This window comes from Zonotrichia leucophrys, unplaced genomic scaffold, assembly GCF_028769735.1.
Source record: "Zonotrichia leucophrys gambelii isolate GWCS_2022_RI unplaced genomic scaffold, RI_Zleu_2.0 Scaffold_34_1600103, whole genome shotgun sequence".
NCBI classification, from domain to species: Eukaryota; Metazoa; Chordata; class Aves; order Passeriformes; family Passerellidae; genus Zonotrichia; species Zonotrichia leucophrys.
This window is the reverse complement of record NW_026992239.1, coordinates 1,137,656-1,148,635: the sequence shown is the minus strand read 5'-3', so window position 1 is coordinate 1,148,635 and position 10,980 is coordinate 1,137,656. Positions and strand designations below refer to the sequence as shown.

Below are 10,980 nucleotides of genomic sequence, written 5' to 3'. Positions count from 1 at the left end.
TTACTCCAGATTTACTCAGCTCCTCACTCCAGCCTTGCTCAGCTCCCCCTTTCTGGGTTGTTTTGGGTCCTTTGGCGCTGCTCACACCTTACTCACACCTTACTCCGGGTGCTTGGATCCTTTTTGCCTTTGCTCTGCGCTTACTCCGCCCTTACTCAGCGCTTCCCGCGCTCGCTCAGCCCCTGCTCGGAGCTTCCTCAGCCTTTACTCGGAGCTTACTCAGCCCTTGAATGGACATTGCTCTGCCTTTACTCAGAGGTTGCTCAGCCTTTACTCAGAGGTTGCTCAGCCTTCTTCACAGACATTACTCAGCCTTTACTGAGAGGTTACTCAGAAGTTGCCCAGTCTTTACTTGGAAGTTACTCAGCCCTTGAACAGACGTTACTCACTGGTTACTCCGGGGTTACTCCCAGCCCACCCACAGGAGACACCTCTCCCCTCACTGGCTACTCCGGGGTTACTCCCACGTTACTCTGGGGTTACGCCACTCTTACTCTCACTTTACCCCGAGGTTACTCCGGGGTTGCTCCCACTTTGCTCTGGTTTTACTCCGAGGCTCCTCCCCCTCCCCCAGCCTCACTCAGGACCGCCCCTCCCCCCCGCGGGGGCGGGGCCTCGCTCTGGGGGCGTGGCCTCTTCACAGTGGGCGGGATCTCTGTGGCCCCGCCCCCTCCCTGGGAAGGGGGGGAGGGGCAGGGGGAGCCCTGGATCGCGATGGGGGGATGGGAGGGGAGGGGGGGGCACGAAGCCGGGGGGGCGGGGCGAAATAGGCTCCACCCCTCCTCTATGACGTCACTGGGGAGGGCAAAGGGGCGGGGCCGCGGCGTTTCGGCTGTAACGGGACCGGACCATTAAAACCTCCCCGGGAGCGGCGTCAGCGTCTGTGAGCCCAAAACGTAAACGGGACCCCCAAAACCAACCTGGACGCCCCAAAACACCCCGGGGACCCCCCCGGAGACCCCAAAACGAAACCGGGACTCCCTCGGGACCCCCAGAACAGTCCCGGCCCCCCCCCTCCCCCTCACGCGTTCCGCCATTCCCGCCCTTCCCTCCTCTCCCCCAGCCCCAATGGTCTCGTCCACGCGCCCAAGGGGCGGGGCCTGAGCAGGTAGCCAATGGCATGGCGGCGCTGCGGTCACGTGATAGGCGGAGCTGCTTAAAATCGGCGGGGCGGGGCGGCCGCGGCCTCAGTCCGGGCCCGTCCGGCGCCGCTCGGGTGAGGCTCGGCCGCTCCTATCGCGACTTTTTCCCGCTTCTCCCCCTCCTTCTGTCGCGATAATCGCGGCTTTGGACGCTCTCGGGCCGCTCTTTTCCCGTCCCCCCTCTCTCCCTTTACTCTCCTTTTCCCGCCTCAGCGCCCTGAGGGCCGCGCGGGTTTGTGCGCATGCGCGCGCGGGCGGCGGGAGCGGCACTTCCGGGGGGCGAACACGTGGCCGGGCTGGGGGGGAGGGGAGGGAGGGGAACCACATGGGGGCGGCTGTGACGTCATGGGGGACCCTGCGTGACGTCAGCAGGAGGGGACGCGTGCGGCTGATGGCGTCACGGGGGGGTTGGGGGTCGCTGAACGGGTGTGACGTCACGGGAGGCTGCGTGAGGGGTGGTGGTGTCATAAGGGGTGGCGTGACGTCACTGGAGACCGCGTGGGGGCGGTGATGTCATAGAAGAAGGCGGGTTAGGGCTGTGAGCGCTGTGACGTCACGGGGGATTCCTTGCCGGGGGTCGTGACGTCACCACCGCTCCCCGGGCAGCTTATTACGTCACCACAGGGGCAGGGCCCCACCTTATGACGTCACGGCCGCCCCCGCCCCCCCACGAATGGCGGCGGAGGAGGGGAAGTTGTTCGTGGGGGGCCTCAACTACGACACGGACGAGCAGGGCCTGGAGCAGCACTTCAGCTCCTTCGGGCCCATCTCCGAAGGTGAGGCAGAAACACATCCCAAAATAATCCTAAAATAAATCTGAAATATCCTTAAAGTGCCCTAAAATATCCCAAAATAATCCTAAAATAATCCTAAAATATCCTTAAAGTGTCCTAAAATATCCCAAAATAATCCTAAAATATCCCTGGAGCTGCACTTCAGCTCCTTCGGGCCCATCTCCGAAGGTGAGGCACAAAAATAAAATAAAATAATCCTAAAATATCCCAAAAAGATCCTAAAATAACCCTAAAATATCATTAAAGTGTCTTAAAATATCCCAAAATATTCAAGAAACCACCCCAAAAATTCCACTTCAGCTCCTTCGGGCCCATCTCCGAAGGTGAGGCACAAAAACGTCCCAAAATAATAATAAAATAAATCTGAAATATCCTTAAAGTGCCCTAAAATATCCCAAAATAATCCTAAAATATCCCAAAAAGATCCTAAAATAATCCTGAAATATTCTTAAAGTGCCCTAAAATATCCCTGGAGCAGCACTTCAGCTCCTTTGGGCTCATCTCTGAATATGAGAGACAAAAATAAAATAAAATAATCCTAAAATATCCCAAAATAATCCTAAAATATCCCCAAAAGATCCTAAAATAATCCTGAAATATCATTAAAGTGTCTTAAAATATCCCAAAATATTCCAAAAATATTCAAGAAACCACCCCAAAAATTCCACTTCAACTCCTTTGTGCCCATCTCCGAAGGTGAGAGACAAAAATAAAATAAAATAATCCTAAAATATCCAAAATAATCCCAAAATAATCATAAAATATCATTAAAGTGTCTTAAAATATCCCAGAATATTCAAGAAACCACCCCAAAAATTCCACATCAGCTCCTTCGGGCCCATCTCTGAAGGTGAGGCACAAAAACATTCCAAAATAATAATAAAATAATAATAAAATAATCCTTAAACTATCCTTAGAGTGCCCTAAAATATCCCAAAATAATCCTAAAATATCCCAAAAAGATCCTAAAATAATCCTGAAATATCCTTAAAGTGCCCTAAAATATCCCAAAATAATCCTAAAATATCCCTAAAATATCCCAAAATAATCCTTAAAGTATCTTAAAGTACCTTAAAATATCCCCAAATAACCCTAAAATACCCCTGGAGCAGCACTTCACCTCCTTCGTGCCCATCTCCAAAGGTGAGACACAAAAATAAAATAAAATAATCCTAAAATATCCAAAAAAGATCCTAAAATAATCCTGAAATATCCTTAAAGTGCCCTAAAATATCCCAAAATAATCCTAAATTAAATAATATAAAACATTATTTAATAAATATTATTATAGTAAATAAAACCCCAAATAATCCTAAACTTAATAATCCAAATTTAAATCCTAAATATTCTAAAATATTTTTGAGCAGTATTTCAGCTCTTTTGGGTTCATTTCTGAGGCAAAATCATTCCAAATTTCACCAAAAATATAAAATATAATTAAAGTATCTTAGAATATCCTTACAGTATCTTAAAATACCCTAAAATATCCCAAAATAATCCTAAAATAATCCTAAAATATCATTAAAGTGTCTTAAAATATCCCAAAATATTCAAGAAACCACCCCAAAAATTCCATTTCAGCTCCTTTGGGTTCATCTCTGAGGGTAAGAGATAAAATGCATCAAAAATATCCCAAAAATGCTCCTAAAATTTTATAAAATATCTCGAAAACCTCCCAAAAATGCTCCCAAAATTCCCAAAAAAATCCCTAAAACGCCCCAAATCCATCCCAGGGCACCCCAAAGCACCCAGAATATTTTGAGATTTTTTTGGGGATTTTTTGAGATTTTTTTTGGGATTGGTTTTGAAATGTTTTAGGGATATTTAGGGTTCTTTTTTGGGATATTTTGGGATTTTTTGGGATTTTTTTTTGAAATGTTTTAGGGATATTTTAGGGTTCTTTTTTGGGATATTTTGGGATTTTTTGGGATTTCTTTTTGAAATGTTTTAGGGATATTTTAGGGTTCTTTTTTGGGATTTTTTGGGATTTTTTTGGAAATGTTTTAGGGATGTTTTGGGGTTTTTTTGGATTTTTTTTGAAATGTTTTAGGGATATTTTGGGGTTCCTTTTTGGGATATTTTGGGGTTTTCTTTGGGGTTTTTCTGGGATGGTTTTGGGGCCTTTTTGGGGTTGTTCTGGGTTGATTTAAGATTATTTTGGGGATATTTTGGGGATAGTTTTGGGTTATTTTGGGGATATTTTGGGGTTCCATTTGGGGATAGTTTGGGCTGGTTTTGGGGGTTTTTTTAGGATTTTTTTGGGTCTCTTATGGGGCTGTTTTGGGGATATTTTGGGTTGATTTTGTGCCTGTTTTGGGTTATTTTGGGGCCATTTTTGGGCTGTTTTGGGGCTGTTTTAGGGATATTTTAGGGTTCTTTTTTGGGATATTTTGGGGCTGGTTTTGGGATATTTTGGGGTTATTTTGGGGTTATTTTTGGGATATTTTGGGGCTGGTATGGGGCTGGTTTTGGGTTATTTTGGGGATATTTTGGGGTTCCATTTGGGGATAGTTTGGGCTGCTTTGGGGGTGCTTTGGGGTTTTTTTTAGGATTTTTTTGGGTCTCTTATGGGGCTGTTCTGGGGATGTTTTGGGTTGATTTTGTGCCTGTTTTGGGTTATTTTGGGGCCGTTTTGGGGCTGTTTTAGGGATATTTTAGGGTTCTTTTTTGGGATTTTTTGGGATTTTTTTTGGGATTTTTTTTGAAATGTTTTAGGGATATTTTGGGGTTCTTTTTTGGGATATTTTGGGGCTGGTTCTGGGTTTTTTTGGGGATATTTTGGGATTCCCTTTGGGCTGGTTTGGGGTTATTTTGGGGATGTTTTTGGGCTATTCAGGGTTTTTTTTGGGGCTCTTCTGGGAATATTTTTGGGCTGTTCCCCGTTTATTTTGGGGCCGTTTTTGGGCTGTTTTGGGGCTCTTTTGGGGTTGGTTTTGGGGCTGTTCTGGGTTTATTTTGGGGTTATTTTGGGCCGTTTTGGGGTTGGTTTTGGGGCCGTTTTGGGGTTGGTTTTGGGGCTGTTTTGGGGGTATTTTGGGGCTGTTTTGGGGTTATTTTGGGGCTGGTTTTGGGGTTGGTTTTGGGGCTGGTTTGGGTTTATTTTGGGGTCATTTTGGTGCCATTTTGGGGTTGGTTTTGGGGTTGTTCTGGGTTTGTTTTGGGGTTGGTTTTGGGGCTGTTTTTGGGGTTATTTTGGGGCTGTTTTGGGGCTGTTCTGGGTTTATTTTGGGGTTGGTTTTGGGGCTGTTTTTGGGGTTATTTTGGGGTTGGTTTTGGGGTTATTTTGGGGTTATTTTGGCCCATTTTGGGGTTGGTTTTGGGGCCGTTTTTGGGGTTATTTTGGGCCGTTTTGGGGTTGGTTTTGGGGTTATTTTGGGGCTGTTTTGGGGGTGGTTTTGGGATTGTTTTGGGGTTATTTTGGGGCTGGTTTTGGGGCTGGTTTTGGGGTTGGTTTTGGGGTTATTTTGGGGCTGTTTTGGGGTTATTTTGGGGCTGTTTTTGGGGTTATTTTGGCCCATTTTGGGGTTGGTTTTGGGGCCATCCTGAGGGGTTTCTCCCCCTCCCAGTGGTGGTGGTGAAGGACAGGGAGACCCAGCGCTCGCGGGGCTTCGGCTTCGTCACCTTCAGCAACCCCGAGCACGCCAGCGACGCCATGCAGGCCATGAACGGGGAGGTGAGGGCACGGCTGGCACACCTGGGGGGTACCTGGGCATGCCAGTGATGCCATGCAGGCCATGAACGGGGAGGTGAGGGCACGGCTGGGGCACCCATGGGCACCTGGGCACACCTGGGGGGCACCTGGGCACAGTGCAGGCCGTGAACGGGGAGGTGAGGGCACAGCTGGGCACAGCTGGGGCACCCATGGGCACCTGGGCACACCTGGGGGGCACCTGGGCACAGTGCAGGCCATGAACGGGGAGGTGAGGGCACGGCTGGGGCACCCATGGGCACCTGGGCACACCTGGGCATGCCAGTGATGCCATGCAGGCCATGAATGGGGAGGTGAGGGCACCTGGGCACACCTGAGAGGGGTTTGGGCACACCTGGGGCACACCTGGAGGCCCCTGGGGGCATTGGGGACACCTGGGCACACGTGGGACACACTTGAGGGGGTGTGGGGACACCTGGGGGCACTTGGGAGGGTTTGGGGACACCTAAGGGGCACCTGAGGGCACAGCTGGGGAGTTTTTGGGCACACCTGGGGGGTGTGGGGACACTTAGGGACACCTGGGCACACCTGAGAGGGGCTTGGGCACATCTGGGGCACACCTGGAGGCCCCTGGGGGGCATTTGGGCACATCTAGGGCACACCTGAAGGGTTGGGGACACCTGGGGGACTTTGGGGTCCCCAGGGCTGTTTGGGGTCACTTAGGGGGAACATTTGAGGTCCCTAGGGGGGATTTGGGGTCAGAACTGAGGAATTTGGGGCTTTGGGGCACTCGGAGGGGACTGGGGTGACCCCAAATGTCCCCAATGTCCCCAAATGTCCCCAATGTCCCCAATGGCCCCAAATGTCCCCAATGTCCCCAAATGTCCCAAATGTCCCCAATGTCCCCAATCCCCCCAATGTCCCCAAATGTCCCAAATGTCCCCAAATGTCCCCCAATGTCCCCAAATGTCTCAAATGTCCCCAATGTCCCCAAATGTCCCCAATGTCCCCAATGTCCCCAATCCCCCCAATGTCCCCAATGTCCCCAATCCCCCCAATGTCCCCAATGTCCCCAATCCCCCCAATGTCCCCAAATGTCCCCCAAATGTCCCCAATCCCCCCAATGTCCCCAAATGTCCCCCCTGTCCCCGGTGTCCCCGCAGTGCCTGGACGGGCGCCAGATCCGCGTCGATCACGCCGGGAAATCCCCGCGGGGCTCCCGGGGCGGCTTCGGGGGCTCCCGGGGCCGGGCCAGGGGCTACGGGAGAGGTGAGAGCGGGGGGGGCTGGGGGGGGGTGGGGTGGAGATTTGGGGGTTTGGGGGTGGAGGATTTGGGGTTTTGGGGGGTTGGGATTTGGGGTTTTCAGGTGCGTATTTGGGAGGTTTGGGGACTGGGGAGGGGGTTTGGGGGGGGTCTTTTGTGGCTTTGGGGTCTTTGGAGTGTGAGGTTTTAAGGGTTTGGGTTATTTGGGGTTTGGAGGGGTTTGGGATCTGGAGGGCAGGGGTGGGAATTCGGGGTCTTTGGGGTTTTGGGGGCCTGGGGAGGGGGTTTGGGGGGTTGGAGAGGGCATTTGGGGTCTTTGGTGTTTTGGGTGAGGAGGGGATTTGGATGTTTTTGAGGGATTCAGGGGCTCTTGGGATGGGGTTTCAGGGTTTGGGGTCTTTGGGGTTTTGGGAGGAGGTTTGGGATTCAGGATCTTTGGGAATGGGGGTTTTTGGGTGGGGATTTGGGGCATTTGGGGTCTTTTGGGGGGGTTTGGGGTCTTCAGGGTTTGGGGAGGGGGTTTGGGGTTTAGGGTCTTTGACATTTGGGGTTTTTGGGTGGGGATTTGGGAGGTTTGGGGTTTGGGGAGGGGGTTTGGGGTTTATGAGTTTGGGGTGGTGGTCTTGAGGATTTGGGGTTTTTGGGTGGGGATTTGGGAGGTTTGAGGACTGGGGAGGGGGTTTGGGGGTCTTTGGAGTGTGAGGTTTTAAGGGTTTGGTTATTTGTGGTTTGGGGGCTTTGGGGTCTGGAGGAGTTTGGGGCTCTTTAGGGTTTGGGGAGGGGGTTTGGAGTTCGGGGTCTTTGGGGTTTGGGGAGGGGGTTTGGGGGGTCTTTTGGGGGTTTATGAGGTTTGGAGGAAGTTCGGGGTGGTGGTCTTGGGGGGATTTGGGGATTTTGGGTGGGGATTTGGGGGTTTGGGATTTAGGGGATCTGGGGTTTTGGGGGGTTGGGAGGGCATTTGGGGTTTGGGAGTTTGGGGTGGGGATTTGGGGGTGTTTGGGGTTTTGGGCTTTGGGGTCTTTAGGGTTTGGGGGTTTGGGGTGAGGATTTTGGAGGTTTGGGGAGGGGTTTCAGGGGCTTTTTTGGGGTGGGGATTCAGGGGTTTGGGGTCTTTGGGGTTTTGGGAGGGGGTTTGGGATTCAGGGTCTTTGGGAATGGGGGGTTTTGGGTGGGAATTTGGGGTCTTTGGGGTTTGGGAGTTCGGGGTGGGGGTTTGGGATTTGGGGGTTTTGGGGGATTGGGGAGGGCATTTTGGGTCTTTAGGGTTTTGGGATTTTGGGGGTGGGGATTTGGGGGATTTGGGTTTTGAGGGTTTAGGAAGGATTTGGGATAATATAGGAAAGTTTTGAATGGGATTTTTTTTCCTTTTTCCCCTCAAATTTGGGGTTCCCTGCAGGAGGAGGCGACCGAGGCTACGGCGGCCGCTACGAGGGGCGCCCGGGGGGCTACGGGGGCAACCGGGACTACGGCGGCCGGTGAGGGTTGGGGGGATTTGGGGGGTCTGGGGAGGAATTTTGGGGGGTTTGGGGGGCTGAGAGAGGGGTTATGGAGGGCTGGAGGAAATGATGGGGGGCTGAGGAGGAGTTTGGGGGGATTTGGGGGGTCTGGAGAGAAATTGGGGTGGATAGGGAGGGGTTTTGGGGGGGCTTTGAGGAATTTTGGGGGGGTTTAATTGGGGTGGAAGCAATTCAGGGGGGCTGAGGAGGGATTTGGGGGGCAAAGGGAGGGATTTGGGGGGGTCTGGAGAGGAATTTTGGGGGGTTAAGGAGGGGTTTTAGGGGGGTTTTAAGAGGTTTGGGGGGGCTGAGGAGGAATTTTGGGGGGCTTTGGGGAGGGGTTTCTGTGATTTGGGGGGGCTGGAAAGGGAATTGGGGGGCTTAGGGAGGGGTCTGGGGAGGATTTGGGAGGGCTGAGAGGATTTTGGGGGGGTCTGGGCAGGATTTGGGGGGTCCTGGGTGTTCCAGAAGATTCTGGAAGGGATCCCAGGGGGGTCCTGTGGGGTTTTGGGGGGTTCTGGGAATATTTGGGGGATCCCAAGGGGGTCTTTGGGGGGGGGTCTTTTGGGGGTTCAGGAAGAGCTGCATAAAAACAGGGGGGGCATTTTTGGGTTTGGGGGTGTCCCCATGGGTTTGGGGGTTCTCCCATGGGTTTGGGGGGGCTCCCAGGGATTTGAGGGGGGGGTCTCGGGTTTTGGGGTCCCCCCCCCCAGATTCTGACCCCCATTTCCCCCCCCCCAGGCAGGGGGGTTATGGGGAGCGTTACCCATCGGCCTCGTACCGGGACAACTACGACAACTGAGGTAGGGACCCCAAAATGGGGGGGACCCCCAAATATGGGGCACCCCCAAATCCCTGGGGGGGCACCCCAGAAATGGGGTGACCTTTGATCCCTCCCCCAAATTATTTTGGGGGGGTCCTGACCCTTCCCAAGCTCCATTTGGGTGGGGTCCTAGGATGCTCCCAAATGAATTTTTTTGGGGGGGGGTTTTGGGTTCCCCCATTTTGGGGGAGGTTTGGGGGGGTCCTAGGATGCTCCCAAATGAATTTTTTTGGGGGGGGTTTTGGGTTCCCCCATTTTGGGGAAGGTTTGGGGGGGTCCAAGGATGCTCCCAAATGAATTTTTAAGGGGGGTTTTTGGGTTCCCCCATTTTGGGGGAGGTTTGGGGGGGTCCTAGGATGCTCCCAAATGAATTTTTAAGGGGGGGGTTTGGGTTCCCCCATTTTGGGGGAAGGTTTGGGGGTCCCGGATTTTGCCCATCCCCCATTTGTGGGGTGGGGGGGAGGGGTCTCCCCGCGCCCCTCCCCCACTGATCTCCTTCTCATCCTCAGCTCCGGAGCCTCGGGTGGAGCCTGGGGGGGCCCCTCCCCCCCCCCCCCCGGGCCGTGGATGGACAACGAGGGGGGGGGAGGGGAAATGGGGGGGGTGGGGGGTGGGGGAGGGGACCCCGAGTTTGTAGCGACAATAAAGGACAGAGCCCCTCCCCCAGTGTGTGACATTAAAGGACAAAGCCCCTCCCCCAGTGTGTGACATTGGGGGACACAGCCCCTCCCCCACCCTGGGGGGATTTTGGGGGAGGGGAGGAGGAAAATGGGGAGATTTTGGGGGGGATTTGGTGGCACCAGAGGTGGGGACAGGGGGACAAGGACAAGGACAGGAATGGGGACAAGGGGACAGGAATGGGCACAGGGACATGGGGACAAGGACAGGGGGACAGGGATGGGGACAGAAATGAGGACAAGGGGACGTGGCTTGGGACAGAGGGACACGGGGACAGGATGACGAGAATGGGGACAGGGATACGGGGACATGGGGACAGGAATGGACACAGGGACATGGGGACAAGGACAGGGGGACAGGGATGGGGACATGGGGACAGGAATGGACACAGGTGGACCCGGCTGGGGACAGGGACAACGATGAGGACAGAGGGGACAATGGGGCTGGAGATGGGGTGGGGACAGAGGGACATGGGACAGGAATGGGGACAGGGACATGAGTGGGGACACGTGGGATGAAGGACAGGGGAGGACATGGGGACACCAAGTGGTGCTGGGACGGGATGGGGACACAATAAAGGACACAGGGACGAAATAGGGACATGGATACGGAATGAAGGACACACGGACAGGACAAGGGGACAGGAGGCCGCCGTCATTACCAAACTTTCATTTCCCACAAAATTAGGGGAGAGGTTTGTAAATGCGGGTGTGGCCCTTTAAGTGGGGCCGTGTGGGCGTGGCCTCTAGAAGGGGGCGTGGTCTGTGGGAGTCAGCAGTTGGGGGTAAATGTGAGTGACAGCAAACGAGGGGGGGAATTCACCTGAGGCCGTAAAGCAAAACTGCTGCAAAGCGCGACTGTCACAAAAACTGTCGTGAAACCGCCATAAAACGCAAGCGTCGCCAAAGGTTCCGTAAAGCACGACTGTGGCAAAACTGCTGTAAAAATCGCGACTGTCGTAAAACTGTTGTAACGCTCGAATGTCGTAAAAAAAGTGTCTGTAATGTTCTGATTGAGGACACTGCTGTGCGACAGCGAGGTTGGTGACACACTGGGACAACAATGGCACAAACTCCCCCTGCCCACAACAGATCTCTATAAGCAACTAAAGCCTCTTTAAAGTTCCATGCCAAG

The 10,980-nt window shown here is 53.1% G+C and overlaps 1 protein-coding gene across 1 annotated transcript; it reads left to right on the top strand.

The window, feature by feature from the left end:
• The first annotated feature begins 1,121 nt into the window (after nucleotides 1-1,121).
• On the top strand, nucleotides 1,122-9,723 carry LOC135460255 (RNA-binding protein 3-like). The gene is made up of 7 exons (XM_064737005.1): nucleotides 1,122-1,216; nucleotides 1,749-1,918; nucleotides 5,503-5,609; nucleotides 6,749-6,854; nucleotides 8,246-8,324; nucleotides 9,087-9,148; nucleotides 9,678-9,723. The coding sequence occupies exons 2-6, from the start codon at nucleotides 1,816-1,818 to the stop codon at nucleotides 9,145-9,147; spliced, it is 456 nt and encodes a 151-aa protein (XP_064593075.1). The 5' UTR covers nucleotides 1,122-1,216; nucleotides 1,749-1,815; the 3' UTR covers nucleotide 9,148; nucleotides 9,678-9,723.
• The last annotated feature ends 1,257 nt before the right edge of the window (nucleotides 9,724-10,980 follow it).

Bases quoted from the DNA above. Each gene is read 5' to 3' on its own strand.
- LOC135460255 (XM_064737005.1), top strand. From the start codon at position 1,816: ATGGCGGCGGAGGAGGGGAAGTTGTTCGTGGGGGGCCTCAACTACGAC. The intron at 1,919-5,502 runs GTGAGGCAGAAA...TCCCCCTCCCAG, and splicing joins CTTCGGGCCCATCTCCGAAG to TGGTGGTGGTGAAGGACAGG. The intron at 8,325-9,086 runs GTGAGGGTTGGG...CCCCCCCCCCAG, and splicing joins AACCGGGACTACGGCGGCCG to GCAGGGGGGTTATGGGGAGC.